Raw genomic sequence first — 24,910 nt, 5'->3', positions numbered from 1 at the left:
AGAAAATTTCATAAGTCAAACCTAATTTTGTATGCAGTTGTCAGCATTGTAACATCAAAATATTTTGTGTTTTTGGTGCTTTGAAAGTCCTCCAAACCACTTCTGCGGTAGTCGAATAAACAGACAACATTAGATAAGTAAGTAAAGTTTATTTACATTCCACTCTCCTACACCACAATTTTAATTACACTGTAAATCACCACAAAATATCACATCACTACATAAATATCACATTTAACAAAGCATCCCAGTACATTCTCTCACAAAAAAAAGGCCCACCCGTTACCACGTCATGTAGCCGAGTAAATATGCATATTGCAGTAAAAATATGGAATGCAAGGCATATAACTACATGGCCTTTCAGTGACCACACCTCCTCCGGGTCAGTATCCCGCTGCTTTCCCCTGTTTCCTGGCATCCGACACAGCGTTGATGCAGCTGCCCTTCTTTGCCACAGCGTTGACGACGTTGTAGAAGATTTTCTGCTCTGCCACGGTGTGTCCTAGCGCCTTCAGTGCTTCCACCACAGTCTAAAGACAAGGGTAGCGAAAAAAAAAAAAGATCCATACTATTTTGTGCCATCGCTGTGATAATGAGGAGCATCACTGAACATTCTTACATTGTCAGTATTTTACTCTCCTAGTGTGAGGCGCCGTGACTTTACCTTGTTAAATTTGGGCTCAAACTTAAGCGAGTTTTTGGAGTCCACAAACACCACAGGAGCAGAAATGGCTTCTTCCAGATCCATCCCAAACCACAGGTGGTTCATGAGTGTCTGGGGGATAGAGATAGTGGGTAAGGAGAGTGACACCTGGGCACTTTTGCGATATTGATGATTGTAGGTTGAAGTGTGACTTTAATGTATTTGAGGACTGGGCGGCCATGGGCCCTCACCAGGGCTACGCCAGTGATGATCATGCCGCCCCCTGACCCCCCAATCACCAGCGTCTTCTCTCTAGAGTTAGAGTACAGCACGAGAGGAGACATGGAGGAAGGGGGCTGCTCCCCTAAAAAAAAAAAAACAGTCACCTTTCAGTTAAACATGAAAATGATTAGGAGTAAGGCATATTGCAAGAAAAATATGGAAAACACGTTCAGTTTAAAAAAATCCAAGAGGATCAGAAACGGCACAGGTGTCCAGCTGTGGCTGATGTTATTTCCTGTTACCGGCAGAGATGTGATCCACTTTCCCACAGAAATCAGCCAGTTCATTGTTAAGGATGATCCCAGTTTTGTTAGAGTAAACCCTAGACCCAAAGCTGTGAAAAGAGATGCAGACAGAGCATTCAGCGGCACTCAGGTGATCAACAGGCTGTACACTACGAGCAAGGACATTTTCAAGAGGGATTGGTCACATGACCTAACCTTTGGCATGCAACCCAAAGGAAGCAAGTCTTCATTATTATGACATCACTCTAACAATCATAACTGTAAAAACAGTCCATTTGATTGTCTGTAAGGAAAATAACAACATTTACAAAAGGTTAAAAAAGTGGGGCTCTCTACCTATTTACCCACAGTTTTGTACACACTATTTTTTACCTTTGGCATGAGCGAGCTTCCTTTGCATTGAGTGATCCTCTGTTGTATCTGCTGTGATTGCTGGTGGAATGTCTTAATCTTAAAACATCTCCATCTGACCAATCTTTCTTGATACAGTCCTTTTGTAACGTGCACTCACATGTGGTTAATGGTACTGGTGACTGAAACCGCCGTGCCGTCTTCAGCCAGGACTGACACGTGGGTGGTCCCCTGGCTGTCCAATGAAGAAGAGACATTATAGTACTGGAAATCATGGGTACCACCGCTGATCATCGATCTGATACGTTCCGCAAACTCTTCCCTTATCAACCGGGATGCTGCCTACCAATAAAAAAAGAGAAAGATTCAACATCACAAAATGGCTATGTCTTTTTTTAACAAACTGCTGCCTCATTTATAGACTCTGTAGCGAACATAAAGATTACACAAGGCTGGTAAACAAGCTGATAACAGTAAAGAAAAGCAAAGTGTGCTGAATAAAGTGTGTACTTAGCATTTTGTAAACCTGGCTGCATCTAAGAGGCATTTATACCAGTGCTTATAACGGTCAACACAAACCCAGTTTCCCTGGATTTCATTTACAAATACTTGTTAAATGACCCCAAAGATGTAATGTCAAATAACTGCTGAAATATGCATTGAAAATAATGACGGAAGGGTGGACCTTTTGAAAGTACATTCCCAATGCACTCAATGGCCAACCATAAAAGAAGACAAGGAGGAAGAGAATGTGATGTGCACATCTGTTTGGCAACTCCCCACCTTCCCCTACCACCAACCTTAATGACACGTAAATAAAGTCCTCTCACAGCTGCCTGCTGTGGAAGTTTCGAACTCCTTGCGTAGGAAGAGAAGAGTGGATGAATATTGTCAATAAGAGAGAGATCGGGCGCGCTCAGGGGCTTCTCAGCAGATGAGTTAATGCAACATAAAGGGGCTTATTAAAGTGCGGTATCCCACGGCAACGGCGGGACGTAATGAGAAACTAATGAAGCTCGGGAAGAGTGACGGTGCCCCCCCAGGGCCTCAGTGAGGCATTGCGCATCCACTTCCACAGCAGACAAAACAACACTTAATGTCATTTGGAGAGGAGAGGAGCTTCGGCTTGTCTGGATGTTTTAGCTGACTCGAGGCCCTCTCTGCTGGTTTGAGCATTCAGATCACCGCTGGGAGCCAACACCAGCCAATCAAAGCCAGCGCTGTGTGCAGTGAATGATGGGGTGCTCCGTGGGTAAAACTGCAGCCTTTAATGAAGAGAGCAGGCTGTAATAGCCTGGAAGTCCCTTTTCCATTTATTACTTCCTGCCCCTTGTGAAATTTGCACTCTGGACACCCACACAGAGCGGCCTGCACAAATACACAACACTGCAGATCTGTAACTCGGTGTCTTGTTTTGTGCCATTTAATATGAGACAGTGGGACCAACGGTAACAGGATGAGTACAGTAATGAGTTAATAACAACCCCACGGCCCACTGTTCCACACTGCATCAGTAGCGTAGAAAAAGCCCAGGCCAATAGGAAGACCCCCACGTCCCACCCCCTGCTTACTTTTGGATTGGATCGTCCCGAGCCAAGCCCATCATATCCCACCAATGGCCACCCCTCCAGCCACTTAATAGTCATTGGACTGATGTAGTGAATGGATGAATATTTTCACTTACAATCATTCATGAGTTTCTATGCCACTCTTTGTTTTCTCTTCACCTCTCCAACACAAAAAAGTGCAATTACAAATAAACATGGATAAGTTGATTGGTTGATTGGTTGATTAATTGAGTCTCCTCCTCGCTCTTTATCAAACTGGAGTGAAAGACTCACGCTGTCAGAGTTGAAACTGGGGTCAAGGACATATTTCTTCTGCCCATTCGCAAATTTGCACGCCTCAACGTAGCGGTGGTAAGTCAGGGTTGTTTGGTCACCCTCCATGGACGCTGGGCTGAGGCTGAAACCTGTCGAGAAGGAAAGGAAGCACTCTTGATCTACATGCGTAAATGCAACACAGCACAGATTTGAATAGACAAATTCTGTCATTCTGTGACCATTATTGCGAATTTACCTCAATGAAAGAATCATTTGCGTTTACACGTGTGATACTGACATATTCGGTACACATCGTGGTTTATGAATGAATCTGCAGAGGAGTGTTCTGAGAGAAGCACTTTCATTCAAAGGTCCGGCAGCAGCGCCTTGGTGCTTGGTATTAACCCCATGGGAAATACTCAGACTGCTACTCCACACCACTGAGCTTCAATGAAACACCCTCACTGCCGACAGGATGACTATCTGTTAGAATACCCTCAGGAGAGACTAGAGGCGTTCACACAGGAGGCACTTTTCTAAATCGGTGATTGCATTTTCAGCGCCTTATCAGAGCCCTTAAGATCAGATACTCGGCAGGTGTCTGGGTGTCAATGAGATCAGCACCTTAAATGGAGTGCAGGTGGAAGACGAAGATGATACTGTGTGGGAAAACAGCATGTCCTGTCACATCAGCAGGCAGTTCTTTGAGAGGCGGAAGAGCACTGACCTTTCATGATGTTGAGGATGAAGGCGATAAGAGCTCCCCCTGCTGGCGGTGGGGGGACATGCATTATGTAGTCTCCCAGGGGAACAGTCCACGCGTCTGTCACTTTAACTTTGAACGACTGCAGATCTTCCAAGGATAACGTTCCACCTACAAAGCAAATTCTTTCACTGCATTACGCTTCACTGTGCCGTAAATCAAACAAAACTCAATCCACTTCTTTGTCTGGCCATTCCAAAGTGAAATGAACTTGAGTGCTTTTACTATGCATATTTGGATAGCAGCAGGCAGTGGTGATTCGATCTGCATGACTGAAATTCCCAACATCGTTGCAGTACCTGCGTTTTCTACATCCTGGATTAGGTCTCTTCCTATTGACCCATTATAGAAGGCACCTGCCCCTTTGTATGCAATGACCTCCAATGTGTCTGCCAGCTTTTTGTACTTCACCGTGTCTCCAACTTTAAGCAGCGTCCCATTCTTATGGCAAAACACCTCACTGCAAGACAGATCACAGTAATTACTGCATTTTTCCATTCAGCTCACAATTGCACCATACATACCTAAGGCAGATCCCCTAAAGCTCTCATATGTATTAACGTTACCCAATTTTTCTAAATGTATACAATTTACAACCCAGAACAACCTTACAACTGGAATTTTGTAGACCCATTGACATCCCATTCAAAATTTAGTAAAACATCAGAAGCACAAACTTCTGAAACTAGTCAGTATTATGCTTGACAGTAGCAGAGGTTGATGGTGATGAGAAATATTCAGTTTAAACTCAGTGAACCTCAAGTGGGTAATACCCTCTTCTAAAACAGCACTAGTGCGCCGATCACATACCATAAGGGTGAAGTTTCAGCGCCGGCCAGCGTGAGCGAAAGGATCCGGCTTAGAATGGGGGGCATGGGGAAGCCCTCTCGGGCCATTCTGATAGCAGGCTTAAAAAGGTCTGCCCAGGGCAGCTTCCCATATAGCCTGTGAGCAACTTCATACCCACGGATCTCCCCAGGGACGCCAATCCACTGACCACCTGCAGGGGGAGACAGAGAGACATGTACCAGCTAGCCAGGTGATACACCACACAGAAAACTTTGTGCTAAGGATGTAAGATTACACACACATGCTGTCATTGACCTTAAATGAGCATCAATTCCAAAAATTCTAAAGAGATATACATTTTAGTCAAATACTTTGGGAAATTCACAACAGATTATGATGATCTATTTTCTTTTCCCTTTGGAAATCCCTCCCATGCTGAGATTTATTACATTACATTACATTACATTACATTCATTTAGCAGATGCTCCAGAGTAACTTCCAGCATAAGAGAACAGAAGTGTATCCGTTCAAGTTGAATGAACGGCAGTGTCAGACCAGACTAACACACTCCCAGACAGGTGAGTGTAAGCATAACACTTCCAGCCCTACCGCAAGTTGTGCAACCTGACTAGACAGCCTAGAAAGGGAAGCCAAGTAGACGCACTACTATACATGACAGTCAGTAGATCACAGAATCTGTAACACAACACCACATGTAAAACAAACAGCAAGTAATACAAGTAGCAGGTGTTATGGGTGAAGATTGAGGTCAAACCAAGATGCTTGCCAAGTGATTGTGCTGTCCTGACCCCCATGGGAAGTTCATTACCCCACTGGGGGACCAGTACAGACAGGCATCGTCTCTGAGAGGAGTGACCCCATCGGGATGGGAAAGGCAGTCAGTGATCTGGGTGGTTGATCTGACTGTAGGTATGAGGGGGCTGTCCCATTCACTGTCCTGTACGCCAGCACCAAGGTTTTGAACGTGATGCAAGTGATAACAGGAAGCCAATGACGTGAGGTGATAAGAGGTGTAATTTGCCTACATTTAGGAAGGGTGTAGACAAGTCATGCAGCTGCATTCTGGATAAGCATCTGACTCTTAAGATTAAGCTTTACGCGGTAGTCCACAATCCACTGTGGAATATCTGTCAGGCAAGCTGAGACGTGTGCAGAGACTTGTGTGTTAGATGGCAGAAAAGACAGGAAAAGTTGAGCGTCATCAGCATAGAAGTGGTGAGCATCATTATGTTGATAAATATTTTTCTTTTGTGGTTTTGTAAATATGCAGGTTCTCTTCCATCAGATTAATATAAACTTAAATACATAGTCTGGCTCTAAAATGCCTCTCAGGATTAAAGATCTGTTATTGCGATCAGTTCAATTTACAAACAATATCAGTTTTACCAGATCGACTTCAAGCTGTTTTAATGTTCTTAGGGAATATATACCAGAGCCCAGGTTCTCAGGTCTCTGAGGAATGTGATGTAACACAAATAAACAGGAAACACAATATCCTGTATCAGTTAGACCACTTCTTTCATTAAGGTAACAGATTGTTAGTAGTAGCAGCAACAGTAGTAACGGTAATAGTAGTCATAGTACCCATATTAAGGTACTAAAAAGTAATTCATCACCACATACAGAAATGCATACCAACATTTTTTCATCAAAACTGTTCAGCTAATTGAGCTGCTACAACTTATTTGGGAGGGGATGTGCTGATAGAGGTGTGTTTATGCTAATACAGCGATAAAGCTGTTTATTCAACACATATTTGTGAATATCCACCCTTTGAGTAATTCTGGGGAAGCTGTCTCAGTTGAGCTTAATTAGTTTTTAATTAATTATTCCTGACCCCTGAAAAATGAATCACTCTCAATCACTGAAGCTAAATGTCAATCTGTAATACTAATTTGTTTAAGTAAATAGTAATCACTCTAAGGAATATGACCTGTATCACTCTGTTATGGCAAACAGATTTCCAACAATTTGTATCTGTACTGAAGTATTACATTACATTACATTACATTCAAGTACCAATGAATGTAATGTAATGTAAAGTACTACTAGCAGACATTTCAGTGATGTCACACTGAGATCAGTGTTCCGTTGACAGCTCAGCCCAAAGGAATGAATGAAGCACTCAGGCGAAAGGAACACCAGCATGCACAGAATGCCCTTAGGACCTGGGCTGGGACATGCGGATGTAAGGTGTCATGACGTGTTCCATTATCAAGCAAATATCCCTCAGGACATTTTTCTTCACATTAAATGAATGTGTGTGTGTGTGTGTGTGTGTGTGTGTGTGTGTGTGTGTGTGTGTGTGTGGGTGCATGTGTGCATTTTTGTGCGTTTGAGTTTTGTGTGCATGTGTTTATGTATGTGTGTGCGTGCAAGCGTGTGTGTGTTTATGTCTGTGTGTGTGTGGGTGTGTGCGTGCGTGCATGTGAGTGTATGTGGCATAATACAGTTGCTATGATAGCTGCTTAAGCACACAGCACCAGCTGTACTGGCTATGGCCTTGACAGAAAGACAGACTTGTAAATTGCTTTCTAAAGTCTTCCATGAAAAGGCCCACAATGCAGAACATAATGGGTACAATAGGTGCAAACAGGCAGCACACGGAGCCCTGGATAAACTCCTGTGTTACGAGTGAGTACAAAAACAGAAGAACCCATTAGGCTTCCCATCTGGCTGTGTGGGAGTCTGCTCTCCCCTGTGCACTGCACATGAAGAAGGCCCTCCGCCTGGGGGCTGATGGAGGCCCGCGTCGTTTACACAGTGAACTGGCTGTCATTCTAACGGTCTCCAGACACAGAAGACACAGCCACCTGTTTGTCACAGTCTGAGGAGCAGCAGCAGCGGCCTGGTGGAATGCGCTGACCAAAGCCTGCCACACAGCATCCTACGCAGGCCTTTCTCAGATGGAACTGGGCCCATGTCACTGAGGATGGGCGGGATCAAAGTGTTTCCTGAGGCTGAATAATTGTGGCTGGTGGTCAAAGCTTTTGTGGTGAGGGAAGCCTGTGGCGGTGCCAAGGGTGGCAGCTGAAAATGACACCAATAATACAGTACCAGTCAAATGTTTGGACACACCAACTCATAGAGGGGTTTTTCTTTATTTTTACTGTTTTACACATTTTAGAATAATAGTATAGACATCAAAACTATGAAAAAACACAAATGGAAATATGCAGAGACTGAAAAACCTTATATTTTACATTCTTCAAAGTATCCAGAAAATATTTTTTAAACAATTTTTTTTTTTTAAGAAATTCATACATTGGCAACATCATAGTGAATATTTATATTTGTATGATAAACAAATTTTGAGTATTTAAGCATACGTCTTTAGCTCAGAACGTCTGTGAATGCGTTTCCCACTATAATAATCAGGTGTGTCCAAACTTTTGACTGGTAACTGTAGCTTTTTTCATATGTAATAGTCTGGTATCCATACCTGTTAAGTTTTGGGGGCATAGCTTTATTAGGTCTGGATTGAACACCTTGGGCACGGTCTCTCTCGAATTGATGACCTTTACCTTACCTGCCAAAAAAATAACAAAATAAATTAAGCAATAACGTATTAGTATATTACTATAAAAACAACAGATTAGAGGCTTACTGACAGTGCACTATCCATGAAGTCATCCTTCAAATTTCCAGCCTGTAGGTTACAGGTGTGTTACTACAAACATATTTAACTAAATTTGTATTATCATATTTAAATATTTAACTCAGCTGATACATAGCTGATAGCTGATAACCAGCATAAGTGCTTAAGGAATGTGTAACACAAAAAACATCTTAAAGCTGCCATGGATAAAGTGCTTGAAAGGCACTTGATAGTTAATATTAATCATAGCTGTTCATGTGCTAAGCAATGACTCAGTTTATCAAAAACTGAGTCTCTACACACCCCCCCACCACACACACAGACTTACATGGGCAGAGAGAAAGAGAGACAGTGAGAGACAAAGAGAGTGAGAGAGAGAGAAAGAGAAAGAGAGCATAGGCATATCAATAACAAAATACTCCAGGTGTTCGAAGGTAGGATTCAGGAAATCATAGCAGGGAGTTTTAAAAAACACACACACACACACACCTATCATAAAATATCTTGCACATGGAGAGCAGTGGCACACGCAACAGTGGGGTCACGTGGATGGCCCAAACACGCATCTGACGACTGCTTACCAGTCTTCTCCAGCACGGTGAATATCGCCCCCCCACCGAGGCCCATGCTCTGCGGGTTGACGAGGGAGGTGCACAAAAGCGTTGCAATGGCGCCATCTACTGCCGAACCTCCTTGTTGCAGGATGTCCCTGCATCAGTGCAGAAAAATGGTTTTGATCAATTCACACAGAGGTTTAGGTCTACAATATCAAGGATCCGTTGCTTTAGCTGTTGTTTACAAAACACCTTTCTCTTCATTTAAGATGGAAACAAAAGCACTTTTTTGGATGTATGAAAACAATAATTATTCCACAATTATTTATTCATGTATTTATTGTTTATGTTGAAGCCAACAGAAAAGCAAGGAGGCTGAATCCCACCCCAGAGTGAAGTACTCCCTCCAGACATTCACTATTTCAAAGACACTCTTTCAAAGTCAGCTTCTCACTGGACGAGGTAGCAAGATGTCATGAAAACATATTGTGAAATATGCTGCCATCATAATACAATGGCATAATGTAATCACAGTGTAATCACGCATTGTTACATTGAACATATATTGTATTGCCATCATAATACAATGACAGAAACAAATGTTTTCATAAAAATGTCAATGACGATGCAAAGAGGAAGCCAATTTGATTAATGGAAATGTCTTATAAGCCAAGCTGAGGAGAAATAAATGTTGAAACTAACGTAAAGAAGACATATGCATTTCATTAACAAACAGCTTATTTTGAAGATATATAATATGAGGATCTATACAATTTTTTTGGCTCAGGGGATATGAAAGTTTCTCAGGGTACATCTGTCAGCATTACACACTTGAGTATGAAAATAATAAGACGTTACATGTTTTTGTTCGCTTTTGTTTGAAGTTAATCATTGTTAAACTGCACATTCTTTTTCCCCGTAAATAATTTTAATAATGACGTGTCTTATTTTTTTAAATGTGTGGTAATTTTAAAAGTTTTCCATTCCCCCAAACAACTGCATTCAGTTTGACCTAGGTACATGTAAGCATGCGTCAAATGAAGCTTTCAAAGACAAAATCCTATTGTCACACATGTATTTGATTTCAAGGCACAGTTGACCATGTATCCTTGCTTACTTTAATGTAGAAAGAAAAAAATTGAAATATTTTAAAACACTGAACACAGCAGAAGCACAAATATTTCCGTTCTTTGGCAAGTTGCAGGAGTTTTCAGTCCTCCATTGGTGCTTGTTGTTTTGACCTCAACTAACCCTGTTTTGAAACTGCTTTTATACAACAGTTATTCCTTAGAAGTATCTTGACACATAACGCCAAAGCAATACAAAGTAGTGTGCTGTGCTTTGAAAATTGCAGCTACATACTGTACTTCAGAGGGGAATTTGGTTGAGCAAAGGCAACATAATCTGGATGTAATCTCACAGAGCAGTTCTCCTGGCCACGTCTTTTGATGATGTCAGGTTTGAAGGCATATGACAGAAACTCACAGGCACTCCAAAATCCAAAAACAAGGTGTCACTTTCAATGACTGTAATGCATTCTACAGACAACCAAACTGTCACAATCAAAGTTGTGCTGCAAAAGATAAACTGATTAATTCTAAAAATGTGTCTGATGTGAGCAACGACTTTGCCCTTCACTGGTCTTCACCTAGGCAAGAATTGTCCGACCATTTTAAGTAATGTTACTGCCTAGCTGTAGCTGGCACGGAGCTAATGCAAATACCTCCAGGTCCAAATACCTCAAAGTCTTCATACTCTGCAGGCAAATTATTTGATTCATTTGGAGGTCAATTCCAATATCTGTGATTCTGTCCTTTTTCTTCTACCTAGTTCTCCCCTAGGCTGGGGACATGGTTCCACTTCATTTTCACAAAGTTACGTATGTTTATAGAAGAACGTATGGGGAAGAAGCTAGGCATAAAATCTTATAAATAGTGCAGTTGTGCAATAGTGCCAAATATGAAAAAGAGAACTACTGATAACAATCCACAGAGAAGGATGTCACAATCTATCGGCCTGGACCGTTTCCCCGCCTAGTTACATGTAGCTAAGTGCCCAAAGTGATGAGGGACTCCCTTTTTAAGCTGTCTAGTAAAGTTTCCCTAGCTGCTGTTAACCAGCGAGAGATCCAGGATGTACTTCAAGATAATGTACTCAAGGCGCTATATATTTTTAGATGGATGCCTATCGGCTGGGTCCATGCCATTCAACAAGTTCTTGAATGACACCATTGGAAACAATGCATTTGTTTCGCGGTTAACCCTAGTGTGACACAGCTTTAAAATGTCTTTTCGTTTCCATGGAAAAAGATGCTGAATCATATGAAAATGAATGCAAATTCATAAAACAGGCAGAACATATTCGTATGTATATTCCTCCCGCATAAACATGTTTATACACAAGCTTTAATGGGCCTGTTGTTTTGGATATAAACGGATATCGACAGCAAATTCACTTTTGGAACCCAAAGTCTTAACATTCTGTAAATGAGCTGCAAAATTCAGTTGGAAGTCATTTCCAATATCTGTGATATTACTCCTTTTCCACTCCTTTTTGTGATACTGTTGAAATTGCTAGGGGACTAGGCATAAATTCGTAAGGGGCATTGAAAGCAGATCTGTTCAAATGTGTGTTTGCATTTCGACACAAGATTCGCGAGCGCGTGGCAGGGTTTAAATATATGCAGTATCTGAGGGCATGCCTGCGGCCATATTCAATGTTTGGAACCTGTCCTACCGGTAGGATAATCGCTTTTTATAATGCTCTGGAAACTTACAGCATCTGAATCTTTTTACGCTGGCTCTCATTCACAGAAAATAATCATACGTATTAAACGGGGTTATAAAATAGCATCCTAAAATAACGGCATCGTAACGTAACATGAGGGGGGAAAAATAACGAAGTAGAACGAAATACGAAGTTTAAGACAAGAACAAGTCACACAGCCCAGCTCAGCACGTCGGTCCGGTCAAGTCCGGTCTTGCATTTTTTCACTGTCTGAAATACTTCCTTGTATCAGTATGAAATGAACTGTATTTTTTAAAAAACACAGGCCTATTAAAACACATTGCTAGAAAAGGATCGTGATATCGACTGCGTCGATCTATCCATTCAAATTAGAACAATAACAGCGACAACACTATGAAAGCTGTCAGTGCCGCGGGATAGATGTGCCTCGTGGTGCGGGCTTGGTTTATACTGTTCGGCCCCTGCTGAACTCGGTAAACAAACAATTACGTTCACTCACAAATTGTTTAAAATAAAATGGCATTGTCCAAATCTCTACATGAGTTCCACCACATAAATGTTGACGCGCACAATGAGAATGAACAGCGGCATCCCGAAAATTCGCGTGCGTGTTCATACAGGTGGCTTTAAAATTCATATGCATACAGCCTCAAGGCTTTTTCTGAATTTATAAGGTACCTATTTCATACCATACCATCCAAAAGCGAATTGCTAAATGATGTTAGAGGCGTTTCTTTTTTCCGATTGTATGGAAAGCTGAAAGTTAATGAAAGAATGGTCGTCCCCCTAAAAGTGAAACATTATCTTCATCACGTTGAACTACCGGTATGTGTGCAACTCGGTTCCAAATGGTTAAGCTAATAAAGCTGGTTCATCACGAGAAACTTGACAAATGAGGCAGCAGTCACTTCCAATGAAGTTCTATGTCATACTACTTTCCATTTCCATCATTCGCCAGGACTGATGTTTTGCATGTATATGACATTGACAGACAGAACCGACCGGCCACCTTACCTTCCTATTTCCGAGCATGTTTCTGAATCGGCCGACACTGCCGCGTGTTTGAAGCCCCCATCGCAGTACACTCGGTTGGTAAAAACTACGACACATAACACGATAGCAATTACGCACAGCACAGCGGCAGACACGCAGAAGCGCACTCTTCTCTTTGATCTGGCCATGTTTTTCATGGGGAGCTCTTGTCCGTGGGCCAAATGCGACCTGTTCATCGGTCATATGTGAAAACAGGAGCGGAATATACTCTCCACCCCTTTTCTGGATAATGTATTCAGCGACAAGCTAAAAAGTGAAAGCCGCTTGTTGGATTAAAACTTTCCGTAAATGCAGGCTACTGATAATTATCCAGGTGTTTCATGTCGGCTGATAGTGTGGCATCTTTTAATTAATGCTGGGTATTCGACTGTATAGATGGGACACTTCAGTAGGATGACATTTTGCTTTTTTTAACACATGACAAAGAGCGATCATAGGCTACAGCACCTCGCTTGCAAAATTTGGAACAGCGCTGCAGATTCACCGCGCGTTTGGCCCCCACTAACTTGCACGTCTACAGGAGGTCCAGTTCCAGGAGATCTTTAATTAACCTGTTGTAAATGTAACTCATATGATATCCGATGACAAATAACCGCAATTTTCTTTTCATAAAGCAACCCTTCTCCAAAAATTAAATTAATTTCGAAAACCTGTATTGTTCCCACTCTATCGTTAAATACCTGTATGACAATTCCTCGCAAACTCTGCAATGACTCCCTGTTCTTGTGCGAGTTTGGCAATTGTTGATGTTTCTGAGGACAGGAAGTAGGCCCTGAGTAGGAACCTGGACAGTTATATGATGATAAAAGGCAGATGCAGCATATTGCAGTCCCTCCCCGACCGCTCGTTGGTGGAGACCTTAAAAAGAAATGTTCCTCAACTGCCTGTCATGCGGTAAGGATACACACGCCCTTTACTTTTCGACGCAACATATTCACCTAGTTTTATTTGAAATAAACAAATGCATAAATATTTCTTCACTAAGTTATAAAATACGGTTATTCGTCTACTGCACTTTTCGGATCAAATATCCAAATCATCAAACTCAGTTTGGCATGCCTGAGTATACTGCTGCTGTTCGTGGTTTATGATTTTCTTCTCCTATTCCCATACTCCAGTCCACATTGTCCTTTCAGCGAGTGTTTGTTCTTTCACAATATTTTCTGTAATTTCTGTGACTGCAAAACACATAAGGTTGTAACAGGACCAAAAAAGATACACACAATTATTTGTAGTTAAAGGTGTCCTAGGCAATTTGTGGGGCACTTTCTCAAATTGGAAACAAACGCTAAATATGCTGAATATATTCACTTATTATCAATTGCTTAAAAATGTAACTCAAAACTCATTGTGCTGCTGATTCCAAACATTACCGTCATACTTGTTTCGCTTGTTAGCCTTTGACCACCAGCAAACATGCTGCATCATCAAGTTGTGGGTCACTAGACATGAGAAATGGAGCATAGCAGCAATAAAAAAAAAAACGCAGATCCTCCTGGCAAATAGTGGAAAGAAATCAAACCAGGATTGTAAGAGCTGTTGTAGGGAGACACCTTTAAGACCTTGGTGCTTTTACAGGTGGAGAAAATTATAAATAAGATTGGCAGCTTCAGACTGACCAAGAACTGGCAAGCCTGTTATTGGTAAGTGAAACTGTGGATAGTCACTATAGTCGTCCAGCTTGCTAGCTAGTGGGTAGGCTGCAGGGTCTAGACTCTAGAGGGTTTAACTTACTGTCTATTATAAGGAAGCATAGTATATTGCAGGTTAACCTGCTATCCACTATAAAGAAGCTAATTCTGGTTATAGCCGATTTTCCCTCACCCTGGTGTTTTGATAGTATATTTTGGCTGTGCAAGTATCAAAAACACAGAAAACTGCGTTTTCAGCTCAGCACCTTGGTCAAATAAATTCACCCTAAATGCTGTCTGACATGCCAAACTGTGGGAGTGCTAGACAGTGTCTGACCTCCAGTGGAGCAGCACGGAGAATAGTTGAATTCGAGCTAAATTTGTTTGACATGGACAGAGCCCCCTTAGCAGCCTCCTTATTAAGTACCTATTAGAATGTTCAATGTTTCTGTTACTTGTGTCACCTTTTTTTTGTCTCCTGCAAGGCCCCTCAAAAAACACCTGACCAGCAATTAGCATGCCAATATCAAGGCTGTGATATTGTTTACAAATTTATGGTGCAAGAGGAATGGCTGTTACAAGTGAATGAAGGCAATTAGACTCCAAGACTGGAAATACCTGACCTGCCTTACTTGGCACTGTTTATGTAACGATTTGGGGGGATTTCAGGAGTTTGCTGCTGTAGAGATTTGGGAGGCTGTTCTGGTAAAGATTTGGGAGCACGCTGTTGATTGAATGGGTGATTGTGAACTGGAAGCCCAAGGCTCCACTTTGCTTATGTGCACAATGAGAGTTTTGTTATTGCAGACGTGGAGCCGTGGTGAATTTACAACCCACAAAGTATGGATTTGAAAGCAGAAATCCCGTCGAGAAATGAGTCACTCTGTGGTAGATTGATATCATTTACATGAGTTATTATTAAGTGTCATGCGGAAACACTCTGTTAAAAACTGATATTTTTGTTTATATTTTTGAGGTTAATCACTGGGGAAGTTGATAGTTTGAGGGCCAACCTTGCAAATGGAGAAAACAAGCCGTGCTTAAACGCTAGAAGAAAAGCTACCTAACACCTCCTATTCTGCAGCTCTTGCACCATCCAACTTTAATCTCCTCCCAAAGCTGAAGTCTCACTTATGTGCTGAAGTCTTACTGGCTCCCTGTAGCTGCCCTCATCATGTTCAAGGCCTGGATACTCGCATACAGGGTGACCAACAAAACCGCACCTACTTACCTGAACTCGCTGCCGCAACCCCATGTTCCCTCCCGACCGCTACCCTGCTACCGAACGGCGCCTGGTGGTCCCATCGCATCACGGTGCAAAATCACTATCCAGAACTTTCTCCGCTGCTGTCCCCGATGGAGGAATGAACTTCCACGCTTCATCCATTCTGCCGAGTCTCTCTCTGTCTTCAAGGAACGTCTGAAGACACAGCTCTTCTGCTCTCACCGGAGCACCTGAGACACTACCCCCCTAAAGGAACTTCTCATGATTCAAGCTCCTTGTCTCCTACTAAACTATAAAATAAAATAAAAAATAAAGTTATCTAATGGTTTAACATACTTGTTAGCTTTACCTGCTAGTTTGTACCTTGCCTGGCCAACCTTTGAAACTTGGTCATGCAGTGCTTTTGAATATTGTTGACTCTGTATGGGTTTTCGCTTGTGTTGTATTGTACCTCACTTGTAAGTCGCTTAAAGAAGAGTCTGCCAAATGAATAAATGTAAATGTAAGGGGGGGGGGATCACCATCAGTCAAGAGTGTTACCAAAATTTCACATTCTGAACCAATAATAAACTAAGCAACTGTTTTGACCCTGGTCTGCAACTCATTTTCCAGCTGAAATCATTTTCACTCAGTTCAACTGTATCAATACCGCAGAACAGGCCTCAGGTAAGAGTCAGTTCTGTGTGTGTGTGTGTGTGTGTGTGTGTGCGTGTGCGCTTGCGTGTATGTCTGTTTGTGTGACTATCGTGCCAAAGTACTACAGCTCCCCATAAATACCACTAATCACTCTAGTAAATTTGTATTTTCTTCAAATGGGCTATCAGTGCTGTACATCAAGAAATCGTGGCTTTGGTTTTGCATGATTGTGAAAGCACACTGGCATCAGAGAATGAAAAACTGCTTTCATAATAAAGGCACAGTTTCCCTCTGCCATAATATGCTTTCAACATGACAAATCGAACAATGGGCACCTGCTACCAGTCAGACCCTTGTTGGAGGGAAATATAACTTCCAGGCACCCTTTCACATCTGAAATTATGAACATGGCTAGCTCTTAAAGAGGCTTTGTTATTTCTGGCGTAAGGCAGTTTTTCAAGGGAAGTTGATGGGTATCTCGTTCTGCCATAACAGATTTATCAAACTGCCTGAGCTGTTAAGAAGAGGTGGGGTGAGGTTTCCATGTCTGCATGTCTTGTGGAAAGTATCACGGTATAAATACCATTCCTTGTTGCAAGTCATTCTACGCTGAAGTTTTCAATAGTTATTCTTACATTTCAAGCACATTTACCCACACATTTACCCTGAAATCAAATATGGATGACAGATATATCAATCAAATGGTACATTTTAATGCACAGTAAAATGACAGATTAGAAAATATATTTCAAATAATTGATCTCAAACCCAGCACCTATCAGATCTGAAAAGCAAGTGGACTGTGAAGGAGAGAGGAATCATGGACTGGTTAAGAAAGATACCCCTGAGACTATGAGATTATACTGACACCTAGTGACAATCTAATGACGGTTCAACACTGAGAGTAAAACCTATGAGGAATATGAAAACAATTTACTGAATATGTAAATGAGATTTGTAAGATTTTTCAGAATGAAATGTAACAAGGTTGTAATGTAATGTATCATAAATATAACAAGATGAAATCATATCATTTCTCCATGCCTCTGGTATGTCATCTCTGATGCCCCATAACTCAACTCATCACACAGATTTTTACCTTTTTTACATTTTATCTCGCATATGATGATTTCTTTTGTCATGTGACCCACAATGGCAGCCTATTGCGTAGGCCATCATATTTCCACGGCAGCAGGCATGTTTTCTTTAATATCTTCTTTTTTAATTAACAGTTTTGAGTAATATTGCATTGCACTACTTTACATTATATGCGTTTTTATCGAGTGTGAATTCCGGCACAAAAAAAAACTGATTACAGTAAGGCCTCCTCGGTAGCAACAGTCATACAACTACTTCCCTCACTTTGGCAGTACGGTAGTAGCGCAGCGTTTGTAGTTAATGATATGCGTCATTGATTTGCTGACGTTGACGGAAGTCCCTGAATCACAAGAGGTGCATTCAGGGAAGTGAAGTTTCTATGATTGCCAGCTAGCTGGCTAGTCGCTGACACAGACGCTGCGGTCACGAATAACCTGTTACTTTGAAGTTTTAGCGTGAAAATGGACCACGCATCTGTATAGTTCCTCGGGAAAATAAACTGACATATCAATAAGGTGACTTGTTACGAACGGGAGGGCGATCGGAGCACTTTACGGCACGCTTCTAGCTATCTCTGCGGCAAGCTTGCTGAGGTTTTCGGGGTTCAGCAGAGATTCGCTTTTTTAACAGTAAGTTAGTGTGAGCAATCCATATTGACAGCGCTACAAGCTACACGGTTATAAACCGCATTTACCGTTGCTCTGCAGTGCGCATATATGTGGACAGCCAGTCAGGTAGGCGGTTGTGATTGACAGGAGTGAATGATGCAGTGTGTGTAACTAGCTTCCTAGCTAACCATAGCAGCTAGCTAGCTAGCTAGCTGTATTTCGCAGACTGATTCCTCCAAGCTCATCTTCTCAGGGTAAACCTGTACAAAGCGGCGCCTGTGAGGTAGTTACCGTTATATTATTGTAATTATTATTGTTGATTTTTGATTTTTTTTAATGGCTAGCCTTCTATTATTGCAGTGCCGTGTATATCATTATAAAAGATAGATAGCATGTTATAAGTGCCAGTGACATGATCGGGGCATCTGCCGTATTATTATTCCAGTGAGTCATTGACTTCATGGCCGACGGGTTGACAGGTTTTCGTAGGCAGAGCGATTACGGGGAGAGGCAGGAGAGAGTGGGAGAGAGGGAGGGACGTGTATAGGGATGAGGAAGAAACAGTGACGCTAGTCTGGGGGGGATAATTGTCATTACCCAAATAGGATTTGATTAGATAACGAGAGAAGTGTCCACGCAGTAGGTGCAGTGTGCGGGGGTCTCGGTGCGCCTTCCCCGAGGCTGTCGTATTCGTGAGTGTACGGGAGCGGCTGCTGGCTTTGATGGATTGAGCTGGATCGTGCTTGGTGAGATGGCCGTTCAGGAGCGAGGAAGTTTGTCGGTGTGTGTACTGGAATCTGTTATTGTTGTTGTTGTTGTGGTGGTGGTGGTGATTCCCCGTTTGGAGCAAAACCTTTTCATTTGCTACACTGCGGTATTGACCATGTTGATTAAGCTCGATAGCCCGGTGCGCTGGGTAGGTAGGCATTCGTCGGTGATATCATTGCGTTCAATCCAACATCCATCCATCCCTTTATGCGTTTGTCTGACCATATATTCATCTGTTTCAGCACGCGCTTTGGCAGCTGACTACCATTACAAATAGAAAGCTTGTTTATTCTCTACCTGCTGACAGGTGCATACACCTCTAAGGACATTTTGATAGCGTGTGTGTGCGTGCGTGTTTCAATACGCGGTTTTTTTTCCCTCATCAAACGTGTATGTTCTTCTCTTCGTGTGTTTGCGTGAATGCAGCAGAATGCGCATGAGTCATGGCTTTGCACAGAGCAGTGCGGAGGTGTGCAGAAAATTGAATTTTAAGTGCTCTGTGTGTGTGTACTGTGTGTGTGTGTGCGTGTGTGTGTGTGTAACGCAGCTGATTCCTATGAGTACAGGACAGTGCCATGTGTGGGTGAGCGTTGTGGGGGTGGTAGTGTGGTGAGTGGGAGTTAGCCAGTCAAACAGTAAATGGAGTTTTTTTGGGGGGGAGGGGGCAGACAGACCTGGGCAGAAATATGATTCCGCTCTAGCCCGTGGGTGTTCCGTGACTTGGCTAACTTTCACATGATACAGGTTGACACGCCAAGCCACAGACCCTCTCTCATCTCTGTTTGAGCCCTGTCTCCAGTACCCTTTTCATATCTTTTTCCTTTTCTCTCTCCCCCTCTCTCTCTCTCTCTCTCTCTCTCTTTCTCTCTCTCTCTCCCCTTCTTCTCCAGTGCAGAGAACAGATGCCCCGGGGTCTGCTGTCTGCTCGAGTCTCGTCAGAGTTAACAGGAAGAAAGCGGCGCAAATATCGCACTGCCAGACTGCATCCAATGTCACACGCCTTTTGCACTATACCCTCCTCATGAGGATGTAAACACATTCGCCGTGCATGCTGTAGAATGCCAGATTGGAGTATCGGAGTGCCACAGCGGGGAGTCTCAGAGTGCACAGTAGTGGGAGGCTGAGGAACTATCGGAATAGCCAGGGTCGCACCCTCTGTAGGCAGAGGTTTCGGGGGGAGAGGAGTTTTGGGCAAAAAAAAACGGAAATCGATGCGCCGGCCTGGCTGCGGGAATCGGTCAGCGCTTGTGTGAGTTTAAAGATCGGCCGGGTCAGTCAGCGCGGCGACAGCGGCAGCGGGGCGGGGCGGGGCAAGGCGAGGCGGGGCGAGGCGAGGCGGGATGGAGTGGTCCCTGGAGAGGGTGCGTGAGATGGTGGCGGGCGGGATGCAGTCGGTGCGGGAGTGCGAGTCCAGCGCCGTGGGGACGGCCTTCTGCCTCCTGCTGCTCTTTGTCTGGTACTGTTACCGGGTGGGCCGCGAGCACAGCTCCCCCCCTCTGCGCGGAGGCTACAGCGCCGACCCCGGCAGGGGGGGCGGGCCGGGAAGCGCGTTGATCAGCCCCGAGGTTGGCGGCCGGGGCAAAGGGAGACAGTCGGCTGGAGTGGAGGAGCAGAACGGCTTTGCCTACTGCCACTCCCCCGAATGTTTCCGCTGCATCCACGCCGGTGAGGGCCTCAACCAGCGGCTCTACCACAGCCTCCAGGACTACGCCAAGCGCTACACCTGGGCAGGAATGGGCCGGGTGCACAAGGGCGTGCGGGACCAGGGCCGCTACCTCTCCAGCCGCCCCTCCATCCAGAAGCCTGAGGTCTTCTTCCTGCCCGACCTGCCCTCCGCCCCCTTCTTCTCGCGGGAGGCGCAGAAGCACGACGTGGAGCTGCTGGAGAGGAGCTTCCCCGCCCTGCTGGCCGAGTTTGAGAGCGTCTACCACCACCCCCCGGCCCGCACCGGCTCCTCGCTGCCGCCCGGGTGGAAGGCCAACAGCACCCCACACGGACAGTGGTGGACCTTCTACCTGGTGAACCAGGGCACGCCTCTCGCCCTCAACGCCAGGCGGTGCCCACGGGCGTGGAGAGTGTTGGGCCAGCTGCGCACCTTCATCGCCAACAACGTGTTCGGCAACGCCTGCTTCTCCGTGCTGAGCCCCGGGGCGCTGATCACCGAGCACTACGGCCCCACCAACGTCAGGTTGCGCTGCCATCTGGGTAAGATAGGGGGGATTCTGGGAAGGTACTCGTGTGCAGGTAGGGGGGAAGGTATCTATCTGTCTACACCTGAATAAAGATTGGCACCATTGGGGAAAAAAAAAACCTCTATCTATTTAAAATGTGACGCAGTCAAATCAAATGTTACTCTGGTTTATTAACTGATGAGTGAGCCAAGATATCGTGTTTTTCTTTAAAAAAAATTAACTTGCTGTGGGCTATTTTACGTGGGTGTTGACATTATTTTCTAAAATGTGGCTGCAGCAACAGAAGTCCCCAAACTAGACTCTCACCTTTGTTACAGCTGGGCGACCTTGCTCTTTTAAATCTGGCAGTGTTTCAAATTTTGCTTTGCTCCTGACAAAGAGATACAGAAAAAAAAGAAAAAAAAAAAACATGCCACTGCAATGCAGTGACCAAAAGATCAAAAAGGACGCCGTGTGCACCGCGAGCGTGAACGTGTGCACAGACAGTCACGAAGGTGCTCATCTCTCCTCTCCATCACGTCCCCTGGGGTCCTCGGGATCCCCAATGTGCTCTGTTAACAAACCCCCAAAGGTATTTCGGTTGTGTCTGTCTTGGTGTTGTTGTGTTGCAGACTGAGAGCTGACTCTCCCTCTCTCTCCTGTCTCCTCCCCAGGTCTGAGAGTGCCCTCTGGCTGTGAGCTGGTGGTCGGGGGTGAGCCTCAGTGCTGGTCAGAGGGGAGCTGCCTGCTGTTCGATGATTCTTTCCTGCACACGGCCTTCCACGAAGGTAAGGGATTAAGAGAGAGAGAGAGAGAGAGAGAGAGAGAGAGGGGGAGAAAATGTAAAAAATTTAAAAGGAACTTCACATATCAAACAGTTTCCCTCTGTCCACTTGAGCAGAATGAGGTCAGTCCAGCAGTACACTATGGTGTTGGGGGGGGGCAGTTAATATACTAGAGAGACAGTGAAAAGAAGAGTCGCTACTGTTATTGACATTATAACTGCTGCTGTTATTTTATTTGTTTTCTTTCTTCCTTCCTGTTACTGATTGCTTGCATCATTTGCAGTACAGTTCCATGTGTTGATCATGCCATTAAAGGCTGATTTTGAATTTAAATTTGAGAGGAGAGAAGGATGGTCATATGTGAGGGGAGTTGCAGGATTTGGCAACAGAGAGAAGGGTGTGATGCACAGGCAGAGGAAATGACATTGGAAAAAAGTAAAGGATGGCAGAGTAGAGGAGAATAACAGTTGACAGAAGAGGAGAGGAGGGAGTGGGGGTATTGAGGTCTTGCTGGTATTGGGGAGTTTAAGATACTGCAGTCAGTGACAGCAAAAGTGAAGAGCAGTTGACAGAAGAGAGAAGGGAGTGGGGGTCTTGGGATCTTCTTACTGGGGAGTGTGTGAAGTCACCTAACTCCCTCCATCCCAACATGTGTTTTTATTCAGGCAGTCCAGAGGATGGCCCCAGGGTGGTCTTCATGGTGGACCTCTGGCATCCCAATGTGGCAGCTGCAGAGAGGCAGGCTTTGGACTACATCTTTACTCCCGGTCGCTGAGAGTGAGAGAAACCATGAAAGATGAAAAGGGGGAGTAAGCAGAAAAAAAGCGAGAGGGAGAGAGAGAGAGAGAGAAAGAGGGAGGGAGAGAAGAAAGAGACTTCTTCTCTCCCTGTGTACATATCTTTTCTCCCACTCTTATCACCGGTCACACTAAGATCTCTCCTCTTGTTGGGACTTACATTGACCAAACAGACTATCAGACTATCTAATGTGTAATTTTAATGTTTACAATCTCCACTCTTAAGCTACCCTTACACCTGGTTTACACCTGTTCCAGTGTGCTAATCAACTGTGCTGTCAATCAGAGGCACTTTAGTAAATATCAGTATGCTCCCCGAAACGCTTACTGAAATAGAAATAGACATTTCACACGCATTGTATACATACAGATGAATGAGCACATATGAAATCCTGTTTACTGGTCTGAGGCGACCTGCACTGTACTGTAAAAAATTTCTAGTATGGTTTTACTATTAACTAGAAACTAGGGGTTACAAGGGAGATGTTGAATTTAGAATCAAACGCTTTGTATTACTGTTCAGACGAGGTTGGGGAATAAACAGCAACCAATTTCTTACTGTTTGGAATTTGTAACGTGAAAGCTGTTATGGGCTCATTCCGTGAACAATGGGCATGCATATCTAGCTAGATTTGTTCTTTTTCTGTGTATGTGCTTTCTTCTCCAGGTGACTTTGAGGTTATTGCATCAGTTGTTCCTATATTTGGTCTTCTTGTACGGACACACTTTTGTACAGTTTTCCAAATTATAAGAGAAGTGGTTTTACTGTTGAGTGAGATTTTATACTCAATGTTCTGTGATTTTTTTCGGCTGCATTCCAATTTTATGGTGACATTCCGCTTCCATATCTTCCTGTGCTGTGAATTTTGCAACAGTAAATTGGTCAACAAAAAAAAATTACTAGTGTTTTTTTTTTTTTTATTCATGTCTGTGTTTTTGTCATTTATTTAACCCAGCGTTACTTATTCTTGCACACATTTCAGGTGGAGGTGCAGCATTTTCTGGGGCCACTAGGGTGTGCTCTTGAGCTCAGAATGCCCTGCAACTTTCTCACTGGCATCTCCTGCCCCAACACCACACGGGCATCACCTGAACAGGGAGAGAGGATGCAGAGAGGTTTAACAGCAGGTGCTGTCAAGTTTTTCACTCTCTTTTGGCATTTGAATTTTGACCTAATATTAATTTTGACATTTGATTCAGAATTAAGTACGACAGAAGTAAGTCATCATTAAATGTAGTTCATTCTGAACTACAAGTTATCTTGGCTGTGAAGGGCAAAATTGCCACAAGATTTCCACTACTTGTTTTGTAGATTTTTATTTGACACTCTTATTCAGGCAGAAATTGACTTCCCTGCATTTGTGAATGACAGCAATAAAAGTGGAACTATCTCACAAAAAAGATTAAATCACAAATGTAGTCATTATCATTTTCAAAATTCTTGTCGTTTCATATGGAGTGTGCCCACTGAATTTCCAGTCTGTTTAATTTCTTTTCAACTGGTCAAATTAAACTTTTCATCGGTGAAGAACAGTGAAGAAACCACTGGCTCTGCCCGTATCAATGTCCGATGTACACAAAGGAAGATGACTGCTGTTTCATTACTGAATATTTGATGCATTGTTGTTGGAGGTCAGAATAAGATATGACCCAAAGGAGAAGTAAGGGTGAACCCTAGGAGCCTGGCCGAACACATTTTTTTGACAAAATCTTTCCACTCTGGAAAAGTAAGTATGCCAGTCATGCTGGTAAGCATTCTGGTCAAGACTAGAGTCCCCCTCTGGCCATCTGTCCACCTAATGATCCTGTAGTTTAAAGACGCAAAGGAGAAGTCCTGGGTGAACCCTGAAACCCTGGCCGGACAGAATCTTTCCACTCTGGAAAAGTAAGCACGCCAGTCATGCTGGTAAGCGTTCTGGTCAAGACCAGAGTCCCATCTGTCCACCTAATGATCCCCTAGTTTTCCACCCGTTTCCACTGAGCTACGAACGCTCTGGCCAGCGCGCATCACCCTGGTGGGCACCACATACTGACTGTGATTGAGGTGAGTCACCCTCTCTTAACTGTGAAGTGTTTTGATGTCCATGAAAGGCATATACATGTAATTCATTATTATTATTAGCTGCAGCAGTAGTAGTTGCAGCACTACTGTTATTATTGGTGTTAGTGTTAATAATACTGCCATGATTATTTAGGGGGAAGCCGGAGACCTGTTGTTATCTGGTTCTTATTCTACTTCTGTCTCCCACATGGATCACTGGAAGGTCACCAAATTTGGCAGGCAATCCCAAATAGCCAGTCCAACAATATGATTCTTACC

At 43.6% G+C, this 24,910-nt stretch overlaps 2 protein-coding genes across 13 annotated transcripts; one reads left to right on the top strand and one right to left on the bottom strand.

Moving 5' to 3' along the window:
- Positions 1-209: 209 nt before the first annotated feature.
- LOC118776869 (glutathione hydrolase 5 proenzyme-like) lies at positions 210-13,032 on the bottom strand. The gene is made up of 12 exons (XM_036527482.1): positions 12,833-13,032; positions 9,098-9,225; positions 8,361-8,447; positions 4,918-5,107; positions 4,407-4,567; positions 4,072-4,218; positions 3,363-3,493; positions 1,682-1,863; positions 1,168-1,259; positions 895-1,007; positions 665-775; positions 210-530 (listed from the first exon to the last, which is right to left on the bottom strand). Exons 1-12 carry the CDS (start codon positions 13,006-13,008, stop codon positions 384-386), a joined length of 1,665 nt encoding a protein of 554 aa, XP_036383375.1. The 5' UTR covers positions 13,009-13,032; the 3' UTR covers positions 210-383.
- Positions 13,033-17,842: 4,810 nt separating this feature from the next.
- On the top strand, positions 17,843-22,607 carry asphd2 (aspartate beta-hydroxylase domain containing 2). Of its 12 annotated transcripts, none has more exons than XM_036527003.1 (4): positions 17,843-17,976; positions 19,733-21,042; positions 21,683-21,796; positions 22,459-22,607. In XM_036527003.1, exons 2-4 carry the CDS (start codon positions 20,178-20,180, stop codon positions 22,566-22,568), a joined length of 1,089 nt encoding a protein of 362 aa, XP_036382896.1. In that variant the 5' UTR covers positions 17,843-17,976; positions 19,733-20,177; the 3' UTR covers positions 22,569-22,607. The 12 variants fall into 12 exon arrangements, with proteins under 12 accessions (XP_036382896.1, XP_036382895.1, XP_036382899.1 ...); XM_036527002.1 differs by having other exon boundaries at positions 19,728-21,042; XM_036527006.1 differs by having other exon boundaries at positions 17,843-18,090.
- Positions 22,608-24,910: the final 2,303 nt, after the last annotated feature.

The sequence above is a fragment of the Megalops cyprinoides genome, chromosome 4 (assembly GCF_013368585.1).
Source record: "Megalops cyprinoides isolate fMegCyp1 chromosome 4, fMegCyp1.pri, whole genome shotgun sequence".
Classification (NCBI taxonomy): Eukaryota; Metazoa; Chordata; class Actinopteri; order Elopiformes; family Megalopidae; genus Megalops; species Megalops cyprinoides.
The sequence above is the reverse complement of the archived record's forward strand: the minus strand, read 5'-3'. Positions and strand labels throughout refer to the sequence as shown.

Coding starts and splice junctions, on each gene's coding strand:
- LOC118776869 (XM_036527482.1), bottom strand. CDS start 13,008: ATGAAAAACATGGCCAGATCAAAGAGAAGAGTGCGCTTCTGCGTGTCT. Junction 8,448..9,097: donor CACCGTGCTGGAGAAGACTG/GTAAGCAGTCGT, acceptor TTTTTTTGGCAG/GTAAGGTAAAGGTCATCAAT. Junction 531..664: donor TTGAGCCCAAATTTAACAAG/GTAAAGTCACGG, acceptor CCTTGTCTTTAG/ACTGTGGTGGAAGCACTGAA.
- asphd2 (XM_036527003.1), top strand. CDS start 20,178: ATGGAGTGGTCCCTGGAGAGGGTGCGTGAGATGGTGGCGGGCGGGATG. Junction 21,043..21,682: donor CAGGTTGCGCTGCCATCTGG/GTAAGATAGGGG, acceptor TCTCCTCCCCAG/GTCTGAGAGTGCCCTCTGGC. Junction 21,797..22,458: donor GCACACGGCCTTCCACGAAG/GTAAGGGATTAA, acceptor GTTTTTATTCAG/GCAGTCCAGAGGATGGCCCC.